This window comes from Onthophagus taurus, chromosome 8 (assembly GCF_036711975.1).
Source record: "Onthophagus taurus isolate NC chromosome 8, IU_Otau_3.0, whole genome shotgun sequence".
In the NCBI taxonomy this organism is placed as follows: domain Eukaryota; kingdom Metazoa; phylum Arthropoda; class Insecta; order Coleoptera; family Scarabaeidae; genus Onthophagus; species Onthophagus taurus.
The window spans coordinates 2,397,750-2,420,125 of NC_091973.1; the positions used below are offsets into that span (position 1 = coordinate 2,397,750).

Below are 22,376 nucleotides of genomic sequence, written 5' to 3' on the forward strand. Positions count from 1 at the left end.
ATTTTTATTTGTTTCCTTTTTAGATTTTTTACAGATAAACAATGTAATTTGGGTTGCATAATTTCGTAGATAAAAAGCCTCGTTTATAGCCTCGTCCCCTTATAAGAAAACAAATCCTATTTTTATCGAAAGTATAATTTAAAATCGAACGATTTTGTGTTATTATGAAAAGTTGTGATTTTTAAAGCATTTCTGTTTAATTATTGAATATAAATTCGGTTTATATTTTTAAATAAAATCCACCAGAAAGTAACTTATTAAGAATATTAATGAAGTACGCATGCGCCTAAATCTTCAACCGGAAATTGAAAGAGGGCAGCTGACGCTGTTCGATTATCCAACGCCATTTTCTGTTTTCTCCTGAACGCGTCCGGTGGAGATCAGGTTGAATTGTCCAGCATTGATAAATAGGTATGTTTTTTAAATCATTTTTTAAATAAGCGCGTTTTAACTAAATCCGGCGAATTTTCTTTTATTGTTTCATATAGTTTTTTGTAACATGGGTACACGTGTCTTCGTCGGCGGCTTGACCTACCGCGTCCGTGAGCGGGATATTGAAAAATTCTTTCGGAAATATGGAAGAATTAAGGAAGTTGCCATGAAAAATGGATTTGCATTTGTCGTAAGTTTCATTTCTACACTAAATTTATAAACTTAAGCAAATTTTTAATAAAAATGAATTATTTAATGAATGAAATAAATTTTCCTGTTAGGAATTTGATGACTACAGGGATGCTGACGACGCAGTTTATGAATTAAATGGAAAAGAATTATTGGGTGAACGCGTTTCTGTGGAAAGAGCTCGAGGAACGCCGCGTGGTTCAGATCAATGGAGAGGAAGTGGAGGAAGAGGTTATGGACCACCAAGAGGGAGAAGCCGTGATAAGTAAGATTTAATTCTTGTTTTTTTTATTTTTATTAAGGGGGAGATATACTTAGATTTTTTTTATTAAGATACTATTTAGTTGTTGCAATGGATAACTTCAATTTTTGGAGTTATAAAGTTACAATGATTTTTGTGACATGCTCAGAATCCTGAGTGTTAATTGCTATGAATCCCATTGTTCATGATATAAGAAATAATCTCTCCCACAAGTATCATGAACAACACTTATAGCCCCCCAGAGGATAGCCCCTCTGGTTGCGAAATCCCGCCCTAGCGCATGCTCTCTTCATATGCAACCCAATAAAACACAAGTATCTGACATCTTTATGATACTTGGGTTGGGTTGTAGGCGAAGATCATGGTCTATCATGAACAATACTAGTCCCCAATTATCATGAACAATACTTTGGGCGGCCGACGTCTTCGAAGTCGGCCGAGAGTATTAAAATAAGAAATTATTTATGGCGCCCCAAGTATTGTTCATGATATAAGAAATAATCTCGGCCGACTTCGAAGACGTCGGCCGCCTCAAATAGCATTAATAACATTTACTGCGACCAAAGATACTTGGGTTGGGTAGCAGGTGAAGATCAGGCTCTATCACGAACAATACTAGTCCCCAAGTATCATGAACAATACTTAGGGCGGCCGACGTCTTCGAAGTCGGCCGAGAATATTAAAATAAGAAATTATTTATGGCGTCTCATAGCTCCCCAAGTATTGTATGTGATATAAGAAGTAATCTCGGCCGACTTCGAAGACGTCGGCCGCCCCCAAATATCATGAACAATACTTAGGGCGGCCGACGTCTTCGAAGTCGGCCGAGAGTATTAAAATAAGGAATTATTTATGGCGCCCCAAGTATTGTTTGTGATATAAGAAGTAATCTCGGCCGACTACGAAGACGTCGGCCGCCCCAAATAACATTAACATTTACTGCGACCAAAGATACTTGGGTTGGGTAGCAGGCGAAGATCAGGCTCTATCATGAACAATACTAGTCCCCAAGTATCATGAACAATACTTAGGGCGGCCAACGTCTTCGAAGATGTCGGCCGCCTCAAATAGCATTAATAACATTTACTGCGACCAAAGATACTTGGGTTGGGTAGCAGGCGAAGATCATGCTCTATCATGAACAATACTAGTCCCCAAGTATCATGAACAATACTTAGGGCGGCCGACGTCTTCGAAGTCGGCCGAGAATATTAAAATAAGAAATTATTTATGGCGTCTCATAGCTCCCCAAGTATTGTTTGTGATATAAGAAGTAATCTCGGCCGACTTCGAAGACGTCGGCCGCCCCCAAATATGAACAATACTTAGGGCGGCCGACGTCTTCGAAGTCGGCCGAGAGCACTAAAATAAGGAATTATTTATGGCGCCCCAAGTATTGTTCGTGATATCAGAAATAATCTCGGCCGACTTCGAAGACGTCGGCCGCCCCAAATAACATTAATTTCTTCCATAATCTTGTTAATGGTATCATTTGAGATTCAGAGCATGAAACCAAGTCAATGCTGCTTGAAGTTTATGAAAGAAATAGTCTTGGCCGCCCTAAGTATACAGGTGTCCCAAATTTGTTGTCTGTATAGGTTATCTCAGAAACTAAAAGAGATAGACAAAAAATAGCTTACATGTCATGATTTCGTTTTTTGAGAGCTATGTTTTGTTTTCACCCTTCCTGCAAAAACTGAAAAATTTGCGAAAACTACAAAGTTTTTCACTTAAAAAGTTAGTTGTGACTGTAACTGAAACCATTTATACAACTTATCTTCCATTTCTGGATATTCTGATTCTCGCAAAGCTTTTCTACGCGCTGGAGTTGCGATGCAACATGCAATTTTGTTAATGCAATTGATTTAATGTTATCTTGAAAGGCATAAATATATTTCCCTCCTTAATTATTAATAAATTTTTAACTGATGATTTTTACATCTTTCGGGACTGATTTATCTTTATGATTGAGATTCCCAGCGTACTGAAAAAGAATTTTATAAAATCATTAATTAGTGGATATAAAACGAAGTATTACATAGTGTATTTTTGTTTTATAAAGGTATGGACCACCGACAAGGACGGAATATAGACTAATAGTGGAAAATTTAAGTAGCAGAGTTAGCTGGCAAGTGAGTATAAAAGCGGAGCGTCGTTTGATATTTGAAAAAAAAAATGCTGATTGTAAATTTTTTTGTGTTAACAAAAAGACCGATTGGGTTGTTGGGTCCTAAAGTGTCCTTATTCCTTCATATTCCGACCGAACGATGCGTTCCAAGGTTCGATATCGATGAGCATACCGATATGAGCGGGGTTCCGTTCAACACTGTCTTGTCCGTTCTGTTCCGGTGCATTAATACGTATTACGAGGGGGCCACACGCCAGTTTGGGAGCATTTTCAACACATTTTTCTGTCCTCTGCCAACTCCGGAAGGAAGATCGATCGCTACGGAAGATTAAAAGATGAGGGATGTAAACGATGCCGAAATTGTACCGATCCGATCCGAGGCAGTTTACACCAATGTAACGACAATGTTATAAAGCTAGAGACGAGTTTTTCAAAAGTTAAATTCTTTGTAAAGTGCTCCCAGTACATGGAGTGTGAAGTTTTGTTCAGTCCATTCTATGACAATTGTCGGGTTGCGGCAACGTCAAGTGGCCATGTTCGTACATTGCGCACCAGGTAATACCCTAGCATGTCGCGGCATTACTTGTTTATTACCGTATTTTTTTACAGTAAATTATTATTATTCCGTATCCGGTTACGTCTTGCACATGAATTTATTATTTTATTTTTATTCAGGGAGTGGCCAATATTAAAGAACATTTTTAAAAAATCTTCCTTCCTCCTTTCTCTTTCCCTATCCTACAAAAAAACATAGAAATGATTATTCTGTTAAAATGGTTAAAATCAGAAATTCAAAATTTTACCTCTAAAGCAAGACGCAACCGAACGGCGAGCGTTTCACAGACTGTAAAAGTTAAAAAAATTTTTTGTTTTGTATAAGTCAGTTTGTATCACCAGTTTTGAGAAATTTTTTTGACACGACGTTCAGAAAACAGGTATACCAGGCAGTTTTTTCTCTCTCTATATATATAAAAAACATTTTCTTGATTAGGCGGCAATAATTTTATTGCAAACTATAATTGACAATTTTCGTTTATTTTGTTCCTTTTACCTAGGACTTGAAAGATTACATGCGACAAGCTGGTGAAGTCACTTATGCGGACGCACATAAGCAAAAAAGGAATGAAGGGTAAATCACCACCAATTTTTTTATTATTTTTTTTATTTAATTGACTTACTTATTTAGAGTGGTTGAATTTGCGTCATATTCGGATATGAAAAACGCGATTGAGAAGTTGGATGATTGTGAATTAAACGGTCGCCGAATTCGATTAATTGAAGATCGTAGGAGGGGAGGAGCTCGCAGATCTCGATCTTCGTCAAGCCGAAGCAGATCGCGTTCAAGGTCAAGACGCCGTTCTCGATCTCGATCAAGGTAGGTTTAATTTTTTTTATTATTTAATTTTTATCACAATTAATTGCAGGTCCCGCAGTCGATCAAGAAGCCGTTCTCAACGTTCCAGCCGATCAAAATCGCGTGGTTTATCAAAAAGCAAATCTCCCGCACAGTCAAAATCGCGGTCAAAGTACGTAATTATGTGTTTTATCCCAAAATTTTTCTTGGAAGTTACTTGATGATTCAGATTTTTAACCATCTTTCGGGGCTGACTGAAATGATGTTAACAAGACTCTCGCTGATGCAATTTCTTTATTATTACACATTTTATATTAAATAATTCTTTTTTATTTATGATGTTGTATTTTTAATAGCTCAAGAGCCAGATCTAATCCGAAAAGATCTAAATCTAGGTCTACGTCAAAGGAGAAGGATGGAATGAAGTAAGTTTTATTTAACATAAAAAGGACGATTAAAAATTTATTTTAATTTCAAGTTCTCGTTCGCGATCAGTAAGCAAAGATAGGCGTAGTAAATCGACCAGCACAACCCCAACCAAAGCGACAACTTAAAAATTACCACATATTACTTCAAAATATCGTTTGGCCCGTTAGTATTTTGTAAATAAAAGAATTAATTCCTTACTCAGACTTTTATAACGTAATGTGGTGAAAAATTAATTAATTTAAGTTTGTTTTCCACTACAATATGTTTTAAAGACAAAATGGCTAACATATATTTTATATACATATTAAAACTGTACCCGTTACGAAGCAATCCTTTACAGCTTTCGTTTTATTTTCTTTTTTCAAAGTTTTTTACAATTTGATTTCAATTGACTATGTAGCGTTTAAGGGTTTCTGTTTGGACCGAGGTTACGCTCGTAGTTTGCTGGTTTTTGGGTCCATTTAGAAAAGCGTATTTCTAGATAGTTGAGAAACCGAGACATTTATGTATGCCGTATATTGGGAACGTTACATGAACGAGCCGCAAACTATAAACATAATTTTAAGTACTAGCTATTAATAAATATTAAAAAAGAAATAAATAGCTGATTTCATTTGCGAAAACGCAACAGCTTTATCGTCACTATTATTAATTACCTCTTTATTCTACACATTAGAACATCTTGAGTTTACCTTTTTTTGTATTGATTTTGTGAATGTAGTCCTAAAAAAGTTGTCGACTTGTATATTTTTTAATGTAAAACGTATATTGTGTAAGAATGAAGAAAAGTTTAAATAAAAAAATCATTTCATTTCCATTTTTATCATTTTTTATACCTATTTCCTACTTCTTATACAGTGTGTTTGTTTTTTGTTAGAGATATGACAAAATATTCGTGATATAACAAAAATTAGTATCACAAACTTACTTATACTTGGGGCTCCATAAATAATTATTTTAGTACTCTCGGCCGACTTCGAAGATGTCGGCCGCCATAAGTATTTTTCGTGATAGAGCATGATCTTCGCCTGCAACCCAACCTAAGTATCAAGAACAATACTTAGTGCAGCCGACGTCTTCGAAGTCGGCCGAGAATATTTCTGATATCATGAACAATACTTAAGACGACCGACATCTTCGAAGTCGACCGAGGTTACTTCTTCCATAAATTACAAACGGATTAAGGGAAACAAACTCGGCCGACTTCGAAGACGTCGGCCGTCCTAAGTATTGTTCGCGATACTTGGGTTGGGTTGCAGGCGAAGATCTCTGCCGACGTCTTCGAAGTCGGCAGAGATTATTTTTTATGTCGCCAGAAATAATCTCGATGTATTGTTCATGATGATCTTCGCCTGCAACCCAACCTAAGTATCAAGAACAATACTTAAGGCGGCCGACGTCTTCGAAGTCGGCCGAGATTATTTCTTATATCACGAAAAATATTTGGAGGCGGACGTCTTCGAAACAAACAAAGGTAAGAAACTAAGATTCTAATATAACTCATTTAAAACTACCAAAATTAATCAATTTTTCATGATAAAAGCTCTAGATTGATTCACTTTTGCTCTCAGATGCATAATGAGATGATGTTATCGCTTACAATTAAAATAAAACAAATAATTGAAGTGTCAAGAGCATTTATTCAGCAACCAATGTAAAGACTAATTAGATTTAATTTACGGATATTTACGTTTTATTTTTGAATTATTTTAGAGCGCTACAAACCGTAGTGTGGGTTTGTAAATTATTTACATTTCGGACTGTATACATTAATAACAACCTCAAGAAATGTGAAGAAACGAAACTCCTTGACGCTGAGAAACGAAATAGTGATGTTCAGATGATGCTCTGAATAAGTGAATATTTATGTGACATTTTTTTTTTTTTTTTTTTTTTCATCAAACGTCGCAGCTTTATAAAATTTATAAAAAATATATATAAAAAAATGAAAGTCGGGTTTGCAGTGATAATTTCCCGGCTTGTTCTTGCGCTTAATCTTTTTAATCAATGGCTTACTACAAACCTATTATATAAGTATTGTGAATTGGGATAATTAACATTTTATTGACGTTTGAAGAAAAACTTTAATCTGAACATCTTTAAATAGAAAAATACTGTAAATACTTTTTTTTTTGTCGAAAAAATGCAACAGTACAATTTTTTTGATTGTTTTTTTAACTTAATGGAGTGGGTATGACATGTTATGCGATTAACTAATTAGTTTTTAAAATTTACATCATTACCATACCCTGAATCAATAGAAATAAACGAGAATACCTAAACTTAAAACTGTAATTGAACGGATATACAGTATATATGATCTATGTAATAGATTGACTAACGGCTCAATATAACTAATATATACGCTCCGCGCATTTCTTAGTCGTAGAAAAATACATGACCTTCCGTTACTTTTTTTGTTTCGAACATATTAAACTCTGAAATATTAAAAAAAACTTGTTATTAAAACTAACTAAAATAAGTTGAATCCAAAGTGGCTTGGACGTCCTGAGAATCCTGAGGGTCGGATGTGTCATCAAATAATTGGCTAAAATCTAAAGTATTCGCGTCATATGGTGCTAATTCAGAACCAGAAACTAAGGGATCAGCGTTTCCCATTCCTTCGCTATTTCCCTTTGATAATATATCTATGTAATCTGGAGCTTCATAATTAAAAACCTAATAAAAACAAAGAAAACAGTTTTAATTGTTATTAATTTAAGCAAATAATTACCCCTAATAAAGCATTTGCATCAAATGCACTGCACCCATTCAAAGCTTCTTTTAGCTGCTCCAATTCCGACTCCGTACTTTCCAATTCCTGGTGTAAATCTTCTCTGTAATTTCCATTAATAGGGTCTTTACTAAAGTAATTTGGAGAAATATTTTATTAAAATAGTTTTGGGATATTTAAACTTTATGCAATAAATACAATACATAAACAAAACTACTATATCTGATTAATGAAAACCGAGTTTGATGTGAAAAAAATTACACTACACAAAGTTTAATTTTGAAAGGATTTTAGAAAATTGGAAATATATAAAGGATAAAGTATAAATTATCTTACGCTGAATTTAACCGTTGATAATCAACTTTAGCAACTCTCAAATCTGGATTATCACCAACTGCTTCTTCATCAGCATCTTTTTCAACTTTAGTGAGCAATGTATGTTGAGCGGAAGGACTCATGAAGATTCTTTCGTCATGACCGGCATCATCAATCAAATCATCCGTTTGCGTGGCGATACTTTCCAATCCTACATCTGATAACGTTGGAATCTGTTGAAGTGTATTATTTACTATTTCCGTGTCTGATAACAATCCATCAACTTCCGCTTCAGAATTCGCAGCGGCCGTATCTTCCAATTCTTCAACAAGCCCATCTGGCAGTTGATCACTTTGATCAATTTCGTGAATTGTCGGACCTTCCACCGATCTCGCTTTCTTTTCGGGTCCTTCACTTAACATCAGCGGGTAACGCCGTTTTACACCTAACCCACTCATTCGCCCGGTTCCAGCTGGTTGGTAGATAGTCACCAAAAATTGAATTAACTTGTTTACAATTTGTTGCTGCTTTATATGTTTTTGACGTAGTTTCACTAATTCGCGCCACAAAACCGAATTTTCTTGTTTCATAGCTTCCAATTGCGTATCGACGTTTGCTTGACGACCACGCAGATTCTTTACGTCTTGCAAAACTTTTGTCAAATCATCTGGGCGCTGATTCATTGGTGCGGCGGGCGATGTTACTTTAGAGCTGGTCACCTAACAAAATTCCAAAATAACAATAATAACACATTTATTTTTATTTTATTTTTTTTATACCTTTCTTTTGATATTCGACAATAAATGTGGTTGACCCTTTTGGAACATTGGGTGATAAAATTGAATCTCATCTTTTTCTAATTCCACGGAACCGTTATCTACAGGTGATAATTTATGGAAACCATCTGAAAACAACCAAATGTTTTAGTTGACAACAGGAAGTAATCGTATCTCGGTTTTATTTATTTGACCAAAAACTTTATTATAATAAAAATAAAATTGTATTGGAATTTTATTTTGTAATAAAAAAATAAGTGACGTTTTTTTATATTATTTCCAAAATTTATGTAATTAATAAATTGTACGCAACGAATTCTATATAAAGTGTTGCCGAGCTTAATTTTCATAAAAATTTTGTGTAGTAAAAGTTATTGTGTAAGTTTTGACAGTTATAGTTATAGAAGCATTATATTAATATGTATGTTGTATCTAAATATTTGATTTTTTTGCGAAAACAATGAATATTTATCAAAGCACTCATTATCATTAAAGATATTTTGAACTCCTTAAAATGCAAAGTTTTGCATTGAACGCTGAGGAGCCAAATAATTATCGCTGCGAATTTAAAGCAATTGAATTCATTTGAGCCTACGTTAAAAATAGAGCGTAAAGAAACAATAACACCTTCAATATTATCAATGACACATTTTCCTCTAAGATTCAGTTTTGTTATTATTTTATTTTTGCGATAATAATAGTTTTATAAATAAAGTGCGTCTTGCCCACGAAGCTCTTCCATCATCTTATCTATGCGTGGGAGGGACTAACGAAAGCCATCATAAATCGTGTGACGTGGTTTAATCTATTTTTTTAATCGGTCTAAAAAAATTGGGAAGATGTATTTTAATTGTTATAGTAATGTTATAAAAATATTTTTTTAAAATAATGAATACATTGAAACAATATGTAAATACATCTGGTAACCCCCATACAAGCGATTACTTAACAAAAATTGCTTATGAAATAATTTCATCTTGTAAAGCGAAATGTCATGAGTAATAAAGCCGAGGTCGCTTGCGGCCGAGGCAGTTCGTTGTTACCATATCACATACAGAAATTAACCATTTTTCAACGATATCAAAAGTAATAAAGCCGAGGCCGCTTGCGGCCGAGGCAGTTCGTTCTTACCATATCACATACAGAAATTAACTATTTCTCAACGATATCAAAAGTAATAAAGCCGAAGTCGCTTGCGGCCGAGGCAGTTCGTTGGTACCAATATCACATACAGAAATTAACTATTTCTTAACGATATCAAAAGTAATAAAGCCGAGGTCGCTTGCGGCCGAGGCAGTTCCTTGATACCATATCGCATACAGAAATTAGCCATTTTTCAACGATATCAAAAGTAATAAAGCCGAGGCGTTACATTGATAGCATATTGCATACAGAAATTAACCATTTCTCAACGATATCAAGAGTTATAAAGCCGAGGTCGCTTGCGGCCGAGGCATTTCATTGATACCATATCACATACAAAAACCAACCACTTTTCAACAATATCTAGACTAATTAAACCGAAGTCGCTTGAGGCTGAGACAGTATATCGATATCATATCGCATACAAAAATTAACCACTTTCATAGATTCATAGATACAATATCGTATACAAAAACTAATCACTTTTCAACGATATCCATTTGATATCGTTAAGAAATAGTTAATTTCTCTATGTGATATGGTACCAACGAACTGCCTCGGCCGCAAGCGACCTCGGCTTTATTACTTTTGATATCGTTGAGAAATAGTTAATTTCTGTATGTGATATGGTAACAACGAACTGCCTCGGCCGCAAGCGGCCTCGGCTTTATTACTTTTCATATCGTTGAGAAGTGGTTAATTTCTGCATGTGATATCGCATCAATGAACTGCCTCGATCGCAAGCGACCTCGGCTCTATTACTTTTCATATCATTGAGAAATGATTAACTTCTGTATGTGATACGGCACCAATGTAACGCCTCGGCCGCAAGCGACCTCGGCTTTATTACTCTTGATATCGCTGAGAAGTACTTAAATTCTGTATGTGATATAATATCAATGAACTGCCTCGGCCGCAAGCGACCTCGGCCTTATCACTCTGAATATCGCTGAGAAATAGTTAATTTCTCTATGTGATATTGTAGTAATGAACTGCCTCGGCCGCAAGCGACCTCAGTTTTATTATTCTTGATATCATTGTAAATTGGTTAATCTCTATATGCAATATGGCATCATCTTTTTGCAGAAATCTTTTAAAATATTGAACTAAAAATCTTTAAGCAAGCACAAAATTGTTATTTTTTACATTACTCATTTCATTCTAATCTTTGAAAATATTTTGTTGTTATTCAAATACATATATGCAAATAACAAATGCGTTTTAATACATAATAAAAATTTCGAAATTAAAAATAATAAGTATTAATTAGTTTTATGATCAAATCAGAAAACATCTTAACCCTACAATAGCCCAAAACTCAGTATATTGTTGATGTCTGACTCTAAATATACCCCACAGCTACATAAGCTTGTCTATGTACTGAATGTATTGATTCATAAATTCTTTTTTCATTGATTTCCTTGATCTTAAAGTTCTATGATTCATGATTTTTACTCAAAACTAACAAAAATGGATAAAAAATTAATCAATTCCGAACTTTTGACTGGTTATCTCCAATTGTGTATAGATAATAATTAACAGATTATGTTAGGTCATATATGTCAATATTAGACACTTATTATAGTTGGAGTCTAATTCAAAACTTTAAAAAAGTAATTCCTTGACATGTAATTTTGATAAATGTACAAAATGCTTCGGTATACCTTGGATTCGTTTGATCAATTTGATTCGATATGTACCGATAATAATTAACACGATGAAAAAAACTAATTACTACATAAATGTGCTACTTACACATATTTAATTGTCGAACAAAACTGCTCATGTTGTTGTGCTTATAGTAGAGAGGAAGTAGTTCGTACCAAAACTGAGCCCGATGCTGAATAACAAAACTTTTTCCACCCTGCGAAAAGAGAAATTGAATGAACGAGGTTAAAACGCAATAAGTGTTAACTTACAGTGCTCCATGCTATTAGCTTGTCGGTAGTTGGATCGTTTACCATTCGCCATAGTTTGCTTAAGAACGCCGGAACGTTGATCGTGTTGTCGTTCTGCGACATCTCGTCTGGTTCTGTTTTCATCTGTACTAGGTGTGAGAGGAATTGTTCGATATCCACAACGTGATTTAAAGCGGTTTGCGACACAAAATGGTTTCAAAACATATGAGCTCACTGTCCGTGCTCTACAACGAATGAATTTAGCCGCGAATGATAAACAAGGTGAAGTGAGCCAACCCACGTAATTCAGAACAGTAACCTTTGAATCGAAACACCCTAGATTTTCTTTAATAATTTTCTCGAATTTACTAGAATATAATAAATTTTAATAATTATTTTTTAAAAATATTAATAAATTTATATTATAATTATATTACTATTTAATTATTTGTTATATCAGCGTAACTATTTTATCGACATTGTTGCCAACCAAAAATGTATAAAATTATAAATATCTCAATATCCCTTAAAAAATTATACAGGATGAATTTTGAGTTAATTAAATAAATGTTTTAATAATGTATTATATAAATATCACTAATATGAACTTATTATGTAGTAATTTTATGTTTCATTTTAATGCTTCATACAGAATATAATATTTTTTTAAACATCCTGTAAGATCCAAAACTAAGGTACAAAATCATCTAGAGATATTTTGTACCAAGGTATTTTGTAGTAAATTTTAACGACTCGCTTTAAATTTTTAGATTCCATTGATATGGAATACAATAGTTATTGACGTCATTTAACAGAGAGGAATATGATTGGTAGCGGTTGTAAAAGTCATTACCATTGGTTGTTTTGTCGACTATTTTGGTTGCAAGAACTGTTTCAAAAAACGTACTGTATCGAGATTAAGCTCTGAGTTTGAATTGCGCCTCCTCAATCCAAATCTAAAAATAAATTCGTTCAATCGAAGCTTTCGTTGCATTGTTTCAGTGTCACTGCATAATCCAATCAAAACATGAATATATTGATTTTATGAGAACTGGGAGGAATATAAAAAAAATGTAATTATTCCTTAATATTTTAATAAGGTGTTAAATGTCGTTTGTATTTTTAGAATTAAATGTTTGAATTGACTGATGTTAATTATAGAAAGTGATGGATTAAAAATGTTTCGATACAATAAAAGAGCGTTACAGGCTCTTAATCAAAGCCTCACAACAAATAATTTCAACTACACAACAAATTCATCCCAAGATCGAGCTCAAGTTGTAATAGCAGGTGCAGGTATTGTAGCTAATTCTGTAGCTTATCACTTAACACAAAGTGGTTGGAAGGATGTTGTGGTTCTCGAACAAAATAAAATAGGAAGTGGAACCTCTCACTTTGGGTCAGGAACTTTAGGTCTATTTAAACCAATATCTCATTGCAATATAATATGGTACAGTATTAAATTATATAAAACATTACAAGAAAATGGGTACGATTTGGGTTTGAAACAAACTGGAAGTATTAGTTTAGCACAAACTAAAGACAGATTAATCGCGTTAAAACGCAGAATTGCTTACACAAAGCCCGCAGGATTACCTTCTGAATTAATTCCGCCTTCAGATATACACAATTTACATCCCCATCTCAACACCGAAGACATCGTAGGAGCTGTTTGGCTCCCTCACGATGGGGTTGCGAATCCTACAGCAATATGCACCGTCCTAGCAAAATTAGCGATTGAAAATGGGGCTAAATATTACGAAGGAGTTACCGTTCAAAAAATTTTAACGAAAAATCGTCGCGTTTATGGCATAGAAACCGATAAAGGCGAGATTAGATGTGAATATTTCGTTAATTGTGCTGGAATGTGGGCTCGAGAACTTGGATTACACTGTAACCCACCTGTTAAAATACCTGCTTATCCCGCTGAACATTATTATGCTACCACACCGTTTTTAAATATAGGTAATTACGATTTAAAGTTGGTTTTGATGATTTAAAAATAATTTTTTAGATGAGAATCTTCCGTGTGTAAGAGATTACGATGGTTACACTTATGCAAGAGAATACAACGGTGGTTTTATGATTGGTTGGTTTGAAAAAGAAGCGAAACCTGCGTTCTCAGGACAACAAGTTCCTAAGAATTTTAAGGAGCACGTTAAATGCGATTGGAACCATTTAAGTAAGACATAATTTAGTAATAATAGATTGTGGGGTAATAATAATCATTTTTAGTGCCTTATTGGAAACGAGCAATACAAAGACTTCCGATTTTAGAGACGTGCAAAGAACCGAATATAGTGAACTCTCCAGATAATTTTACTCCGGATGGGAGATGGATTGTTGGTGAAACTCCATTAATTAGGAATTATTTTGTTGCTTGTGGGATGAATGGAAATTCCTTACAAGTACTTTATTAGATTTAATTATAATCAAAAATTTAATTAAACGTTTTTAGGGTGCTGGTGGAATTGGAAAAGCAGTAGCCGAATGGATAATAGAAGGTGAACCAAAACAAGATCTCCTCCCGTTTCATATACAACGTTTTCTCGCCGTACACAATAGCACAAGATACTTAGAGCAGCGCATAAAGGAAGTCGTGGGGAGGTAAAACTTATTAACAACACTCTGGAGAGTCTAAAATTGAATTAACAAAACATTACAGACAATACGCTATTTTATACCCACACCAAAGCGAGTACCAATACGCCAGGAATTTAAGAGCTTCCCCTCTTTATGGAATATTAGAAACTCACGGGGCTGTATTTGGGATTAAAATGGCTTACGAACGTGCACTTTATTTCAATGTAAACTATAAAAGTATGCTAGATTACGATTTTTTTTTTTGAAGTACATTTATTAATTTTATTATTTTTTAGAAGGAGGACCAAAACCTGAAATGCCACCAGGAACATTTTTTAAACCGAAATTTTTTGATTTCATGCGAGAAGAATATTTGGCTTGCCGAGAAGGTGTTGGAATTATTGATATGTCATCATTCTCAAAAATTGAAGTAGAAGTAATTAAATTTATTATCTTGAAATTAATTACACTAGACTACTAATACTAGACCTAGAATTAGAAACTTTCGGGTTCAGCTGTGTGCCTGAAGAATGAGAAATGAAGAAGAATAATATCGTGGTGTGGGCAGCAAAATACAGAACTTTCTTCCCATAGCGAAAGACGTCGGTCGCTCCAATTACCACAAGCAAAATTTATTGCGGCCGACGTCTTCGAAGTCGGCCGCCCCCAAGGATCATGAACAATACTTAGGGCGGCCGACGTCTTCGAAGTCGGCCGAGAGTATTAAAATAAAGAATTATTTATGGTGCCCCACGACTGGCCCAAGTATTGTTCGTGATATAAGAAATCAAAAACCCAACCCAACCCAAGTATCATGAACAATACTTAGGGCGGCCGACGTCTTCGAAGTCGGCCGAGAGTATTAAAATAAAGAATTATTTATGGCACCCTAAGTATTATTCGTGATATAAGAAATAATCTCGGCCGACTTCGAAGACGTCGGCCGCCCCCAAGGATCATGAACAATACTTCGGGCGGCCGACGTCTTCGAAGTCGGCCGAGAGTATTAAAATAAAGAATTATTTATGGTGCCCCACGACTGGCCCAAGTATTGTTCGTGATATAAGAAATCAAAAACCCAACCCAACCCAAGTATCATGAACAATACTTAGGGCGGCCGACGTCTTCGAAGTCGACCGAGATTATTAAAATAAGGAATTATCTATGGCGCCCCAAGTATTATTCGTAATATAAGATATAATCTCGGCCGACTTCGAAGACGTCGGCCGCCCCAAGTATCACAAACAATACTTATGGCGGCCGACGTCTTCGAAGTCGGCCGAAATTATTTCTTTTGATAAGATTCTTCTAACAATAAGTGGGCCTTATTCAAACATCCATAAATCACGACTAAGAAAGACTTGATGCTTTAAGAATCCCCACTCCCGAGAACCCAGAGCCTTAGGTAATTGCCTATATGATAATCCAGCACTGAAAGGATGACAAGAAAGGCAATAGAGATAGGAACAACAAGAATAGAGAAGGTGGTTGGGAACTCAGCCACACATGCAAGATGCTAGTTAACTCAACTAAGCCTTCTCCCCTCAGATTTGACAAATTTCGATTTAATCACTCAAACTTGTTTCTGAAGAAGACACACAAAAAGCTGAACTTGAAAATTTCTATGTAGTTCTAATTTTAGCTTAATTATTATTTTCTTTTTAGTCTGAAAATATGGATGTAGTAAGTTACTTACAACGACTATGTTCAAACGATATCGATGTACCAATTGGACATATTGTTCATACGGGAATGCAAAATGAAAGGGGTGGCTATGAAAACGATTGTATGTTAGTAAGGCAAACAGAAAAGTCTTATTTTATGGTTTCCCCGACGAGTCAACAAACTCGAGTTTACGAGTGGATTAATAAACATCTTCCATTAAAATCATTAATAAAATTAAATGATGTGACTTCAATGTATACTGTGATAAATTTAGTAGGCCCGAAATCCCCAGAACTTCTTAATGAACTTTGCAATACAAATATGAAATTTGGACCATTTTTATATAGGAAAGTAAATGTTGGGTATGCTTCTGATGTTATGGTGATGTCTTTTACTCACACCGGAGAGCCTGGGTATTGTTTACATGTACCATCTGAGTATGCTTTACATGTTTATAATCGATTAATGACTGTGGGGAGAGATTTTGGTATAAAAGATGTAGGAACATTAACTCAACGTTTTATGAGAATCGAAAGATTTATTCCATTTTGGGCAGAAGAACTAAGCAGTTCTACAACACCTTTCGAAGCAGGAAATTCGTACAACGTACGACTAGATAAAAGAGACAATTTTATTGGAAAACCAGCTTTACAATATCAAAAAGAGAAAGGAATTAAAAAACAATTAATTTTCTTTCAATTAAATAACATTAACCCGGACACCGATGTTTGGCCGTGGGGAGGTGAACCAATTTATAGAAACGATGAATTCGTTGGATCGGTTACTTCAGCCGGTTATGGGTTCTCAACAAACAAATTAATTTGTTTAGGATTTATTCGACGACCAAAATCGTCGAATAACAAAGTGGTCACTAATGACTTTGTGATGTCAAAAGACGCTAAATATGAAGTGGACATAGCTGGGAAACGATTTTCAGTATCTCCACATATTCATGCCCCTATTCTTATTAATAATGTATCCCAATATAGAAAGTATAAACCTACCGTAGTTGAACTTAATAACAATATACCCCATAACGCTTTGTAAAGGTGATTTTTCTTAGATTTTCAAAATTCCTGTGATATAATGCGCAATCTGTAATATAAATATATATTAAATAAATATTTATTGTAATAAAGAGTTGTTTCAATTACTTAAAAGCTATTATTACCTACTTTTTATATCAATTTAATATTGATGGTTGTAAGAACGGTTTTCCCAGAAATACGCCAGTGCGCATACTCGAATCCTACAAAATTAGGCAAATGAAATAAATGCAATTAATAAAAAGTAAGTTCTTTTTTGATTACTTATTGGTAGTTTAGAGGTACCAACTTAATTAAATTTTTTTTTAATTCGTTCAAATTAAAAGTTCTAAATTTCCTTAAATTTAAAAATTAGGTGGTTGTAATACGATCTAATTTTTAGAGGGATTTGTGCTTCTAAGTTACTCATTGTCCGAACGTTTCCTGAAGAGCATCGCCTCATCTTCAAGCGAATTAATAAGGTAACTTTTCAATTAATAATCGATCAAATTACCAACTTTATGAAATAATCAACCCTCGTGGTAAATATTTAAATAAAGCGCTAATTACGAGAAATAATTAATTAAGAAATACGGGTTTGGTGAAAAATCGTTAATTTTTTGATCCAATCTTGATTCAATTTTGATAACTTTAAATAATCATCCATTTGGATGATTTAAAATTAATTTAGTTTAAAAAGTAATTTCTTCGCCATGATCTTCCATGATGGAAAAGTACGTGCTCACGTGTTCAAAATCATTCCAACATGTCGGGTTGTTATGATAGAACCTTCCAATAAATTCTTTTTTGTTTTAATCATTTTAATTAAACTCACGTTTAATAAAATTTAAATAAAATGCGATTTTGTAGAGTTGAACGTGTTTTAGAAGCTTCTAATAAGTTTTAAGATGGTTTATAAAAGCTGAAATAACTTTTATTTTAACATAATGAAAAAATAAACTTAAAATAAAATTAATTAACATCTATAATATCTTAATATCTTCTAGAATTTGTAATGTAGATGTTATTTTTTTAGTTTGGGTTACTTAAAATCATTTCTCTCATTATTTTGATGATAAATAATTAATATCCATGATGAGGAAATTTTAAGATGATTTATAAAAATTATATTATGAAAAAACAAACTTAAAATGAAATTAATTAACATCCATAATATCTTCTAGAATTTGTAATGTAGGTTATTTTTTTAATTTGTGTTATTTAAAATCTTTTTTCTCATTATTTTGATGTTTATTTCAAAATATATATATTCCTGAGAAACAAAAATTAATAAAAGCTCCACTCAAAATCCACCCCAATCCAATTTAGTCCCTCCCCCATTTCTTCCTGTAGTATTTCTACTCCAATACAGTTTCTCATCCAATAATCCACCATTTTCAGCCCTATCTTTCTCCCTCCTTTAAAATTTGTTGCTCCTTGGATGTGCGCGCAGGTTGTGGGAAATCAGTTGTCCATGAACACTGCTGGGTCTCGTTCACTCTGTTGAAGTCCTAATTTTTACTTCATTATATAAATAAATATAAGCTTATCAATAAATATTATAAAAATCATAACTCAAAAATGAAAAGTGTATAATAAAATATATATAATAAATATTTATGTTTATAATTAAAAGAACCTAATTAAAATACCCAAGCAGTTCGAAATCAATTATTATTTCCATATCTTCCCATAATCTTTTTCCCAATAAAACCTTCCCAACAATACTTAGGGCGGGAGTATCGGCCGCCCCCAAGTATCATGAACAATACTTAGAGCCCTCAAGTATCATGAACAATACTTAGAGCGGCCGACGTCTTCGAAGTCGGCCGAGAATATTAAAATAAAGAATTATTTATGACACCCCAAGTATTGTTTGTGATATCAGAAATAATCTCGGCCGACTTCGAAGACGTCGGCCGCCCCCAAGTATCATGAACAATACTTAGAGCGGCCGAGTTTATTTCTTTTGACATTTCGCATCTCAATTATTGTTATGACTGAATAATTCTAAATAGATGCTCCAAATTTGATTTTTCTAATTTTATTCATGATTTAGATGAAAATATTTGAACTCACCCCTACAAAAAGAATCAACGTGTTAAATTTTAACAATTTTTTTTAAATTTTAGATTCATAAAAAATGAGTTGTAAATACAAAGGAGTGAAAAGACCCGCTGAATCTTCATCAGATTCTAATGAGGCTCTACCAGCTGTTTATGTAGTAGTTGACTTGACATCAGAAGAGGAACATCAACATTCTAATGGAATCGGCAAGTCCTCCTTAGACGTGGAAACAGTCGGTTCTGTACCTGATAGGAGCACGTGCCGAGATTCCCCATATCAGCATGAAGCAGGCTGTTCGAGCGCACCAGAAAAAGTTTCTATTGCAGACTATATTGTTTTGTCAGATTCAAATACTCCGCCGGGTAAATCCGAAATAAAGAGTGAAGAAGACTCTGATGATGTTTGCGAAAGTGATTTTTCTGACACCAGCACAATTCCAGTCGAGGAACCTTCTAACACATCAGATCTAGATGATCAGTTGAATAAATCCTTCAATTCCTTAGAGGTCACCGGTCACCACACAGTTAAATGTGAATCGCCACAATCTAACCAGGATAAGCCTAATACCTTACGTGATATTTCACCATCCAATGTAATAGATCCATTCTTATTACCAAAGACCGAACCTGCTGAATTAAACGATTCAACTGTGAACACAGACAAGATTCAACAACCTGAGAAAATAAAAGATGCTGCATCAACAATGTTGAACATAGAAGATGCTCCATCAACAATGTTGAACATAGAAGATGCTCCATCAACGGTGTTGAAAATAGAAGATGATGCATCACCAGTCTTGAACACAAAAGATGCTCCAACAACAGTGTTGGAAATAGAAGATGCCCCATCAACAGTGTTGCAACAAGAACATGCAAATAATATCAGCACTGAGGAAATTCCCCAAGATAAATCCAACTTAAATTGGACTCCACCATCCGAATATTACACTGCCCCACCAAAACTTTTTGTTTGGAATAAAAAAACCCAAAACGTAGGCGATGATTTTGATATATCCCCTATACTTGTTAAACCTAAAGCTCATAAAAAAGTAAGATTTGAGACATCTACGCCGTCTCCTCCTAAAAGCATACCTGTTAAGGCTAAACCAAAAAAACCTTCACCTAATGTGGCTCATCACGACCCCAACTGGGCGAAAAATATTTCAAAGAAAACAAATTCTCATGTGAATTTTACTGACTTGGAGTCAAAGTTAAAACAAGTGGTCCATCAGCTGAAATCGGTGCCAGAAACCAAAGAACAACAATCAGTTGAATCACCACATCAATCGAATGCCAGTAATGTTCAACAAGTTTTACCAATTGTGAAAAGGTTGTATTCAGCGGTCGTCGCATCTACGAGTAAGCGAAATTCGCCTAAATTAAACGAAAACAAACCAAAAAGTCCTCAAACTCAAACTACGCCAGTTGTTAGTCAACCCAATCAATCTCAACAAACTAATGTTGCTCGAACTAATACTCCAGCTCAACCACAAAATGTGCCTCTACAATCTAATGGTAATGTAAATAATATGCGCCCATTTAATCCTCGGCCAAGTACTTCAAATTGGTCCCCACATCAGCATCGTAGAGGTTACATAAGTCAGCAACATCCGTATAATCCCGCTTATAACCAACCAATGAATCCGGTTTACAACCAACGAACTCCAACCATAACTAACACAATTTATAACCCGCAACAAATGATTCCTTTCATAAATGGTAATCCATCTTTTCAAGAAATTATTTTCTCGCATTATAACCAACAACTTCAAAACTTAAATTATTGGAATTACAATCGACCAGTACAACCTCAAATATCTTTCCAAAATATCCCAATATATAATCCACAATTCCAAAATTCTTTTAATCCAAATTTTGCAAACCTGAACATGCAATATCAGACGATATTTCCTGGACCAAATTATGGGTTTTATCAACAATCTCAACAGGTATTCGCGCAGCCAAGTTTTTCTGGTTATCAGCCACTGATGACAACACCTAATTTACAACCACACCCAGATAATAATTTTTTGAGACCAGAAATACAATATCGTGGACAATTCGGTTTTCCTAATCCTCCAAATGAAACTTGGATGAGTCCTGAAGCTTTTTTCTCCCAATTTAAATCTGGGAATCAAGGATCTTCTGCGGCAAATAATGTTGCAATGCAAAATGTTGCTGGTTTTAATGGACAACCGAATGAACGCCCACAGGAAAATCAAAACTCCGAAGAAATTGAAAGACCACGTTGTGCAATGAACGAACTAGATTATGGTTTACACCATGAACAGATGGGTTTTGTTCGGAAAGAACAACAATCGTTCCAACGCAATGAACCCGAAATGATGGTTCCTTTACTCGATCCGATATCAGTGCCTGGATTAATTTCAGTTCCGTTATTTGAAGATGATCCGAGTTTTCGTGAACAAGCGGACATAGCAGCTTCCATTTTGGCAAGCATGTCTATTTCCCCGAAAGTTTCTGAAACCAATTCCTATATTAAATCAGATCCATATAAATACTTTCATTAATAATCACAAAAAATATTTTTCTTATTTACTTAATACTTTTAGTTAATACTCTGTAATAATGAAGATTTTGTTATATTTGAAGATGATCCGAGTTTTCGTGAACAAGCGGACATAGCAGCTTCCATTTTGGCAAGCATGTCTATTTCCCCGAAAGTTTCTGAAACCAATTCCTATATTAAATCAGATCCATATAAATACTTTCATTAATAATCATAAAAAATATTTTTCTTATTTACTTAATACTTTTAGTTAATACTCTGTAATAATGAAGATTTTGTTATATTTGAAGATGATCCGAGTTTTCGTGAACAAGCGGACATAGCAGCTTCGATTTTGGCAAGCATGTCTATTTCCCCGAAAGTTTCTGAAACCAATTCCTATATTAAATCAGATCCATATAAATACTTTCATTAGTAATCATAAAAAATATTTTTCTTATTTACTTAATACTTTTAGTTAATACTCTGTAAGAATGAAGATTTTGTTACTTTTTGAATAAATTTTTATTTTGTAATAAAAGTTATTGTTTTTATAGCTTTCCCTGACAATTGGGATAGATGGATTTTTGATGAAGTCTTCAAAAATGAACTACTATTCTGATTGCTTAAACTAACTAATTTGGTGAGCTTCCTAGCTTAGCAGAAAGTGTGGTGTCGTTGTTGCTGGTTTTAGTTGCTCAGAAATGATAGTAATGCTTTGTATGTATTTCAAGAAAGGATCCAAGTATTACAACTAACACTAGATCTAGAACATCTAGAACTAGAATCAATCGGGTTTAGCCGTTCGTCTCTTAAGACGGCTAAACCCGAATGATTCTAGTTTTAGATCTAGTGCTTGGATATTTTC

General features: G+C 34.3%; 3 protein-coding genes across 7 annotated transcripts; 2 read left to right on the forward strand and 1 right to left on the reverse strand.

Annotated features, from left to right (window-relative positions):
• Positions 1–311: 311 nt before the first annotated feature.
• On the forward strand, positions 312–5,377 carry LOC111425196 (serine-arginine protein 55-like). 2 transcript variants are annotated; one of them, XM_023059048.2, is made up of 9 exons: positions 312–411; positions 489–622; positions 714–886; positions 2,946–3,015; positions 4,067–4,140; positions 4,198–4,386; positions 4,436–4,537; positions 4,722–4,790; positions 4,844–5,377. In XM_023059048.2, exons 2-9 carry the CDS (start codon positions 500–502, stop codon positions 4,917–4,919), a joined length of 876 nt encoding a protein of 291 aa, XP_022914816.1. In that variant the 5' UTR covers positions 312–411; positions 489–499; the 3' UTR covers positions 4,920–5,377. The 2 variants fall into 2 exon arrangements, with proteins under 2 accessions (XP_022914816.1, XP_071055204.1); XM_071199103.1 differs by lacking the exons at positions 4,067–4,140; positions 4,198–4,386; positions 4,436–4,537; positions 4,722–4,790; positions 4,844–5,377 and adding an exon at positions 3,094–3,464.
• Positions 5,378–6,969: 1,592 nt separating this feature from the next.
• On the reverse strand, positions 6,970–11,916 carry LOC111425227 (Heat shock factor). Of its 2 annotated transcripts, none has more exons than XM_023059132.2 (6): positions 11,682–11,916; positions 11,518–11,626; positions 8,623–8,747; positions 7,865–8,562; positions 7,529–7,631; positions 6,970–7,473 (listed from the first exon to the last, which is right to left on the reverse strand). In XM_023059132.2, exons 1-6 carry the CDS (start codon positions 11,802–11,804, stop codon positions 7,264–7,266), a joined length of 1,368 nt encoding a protein of 455 aa, XP_022914900.1. In that variant the 5' UTR covers positions 11,805–11,916; the 3' UTR covers positions 6,970–7,263. The 2 variants fall into 2 exon arrangements, with proteins under 2 accessions (XP_022914900.1, XP_022914899.1); XM_023059131.2 differs by having other exon boundaries at positions 7,529–7,658.
• Positions 11,917–12,406: 490 nt separating this feature from the next.
• Positions 12,407–17,046, forward strand: LOC111425226 (pyruvate dehydrogenase phosphatase regulatory subunit, mitochondrial-like). Of its 3 annotated transcripts, none has more exons than XM_023059130.2 (8): positions 12,407–12,760; positions 12,822–13,625; positions 13,675–13,842; positions 13,896–14,068; positions 14,119–14,267; positions 14,326–14,480; positions 14,540–14,679; positions 15,909–17,046. In XM_023059130.2, exons 2-8 carry the CDS (start codon positions 12,839–12,841, stop codon positions 16,953–16,955), a joined length of 2,619 nt encoding a protein of 872 aa, XP_022914898.2. In that variant the 5' UTR covers positions 12,407–12,760; positions 12,822–12,838; the 3' UTR covers positions 16,956–17,046. The 3 variants fall into 3 exon arrangements, with proteins under 3 accessions (XP_022914898.2, XP_022914897.2, XP_071054655.1); XM_023059129.2 differs by having other exon boundaries at positions 12,407–12,733; positions 12,787–13,625; XM_071198554.1 differs by having other exon boundaries at positions 12,407–12,733.
• Positions 17,047–22,376: the final 5,330 nt, after the last annotated feature.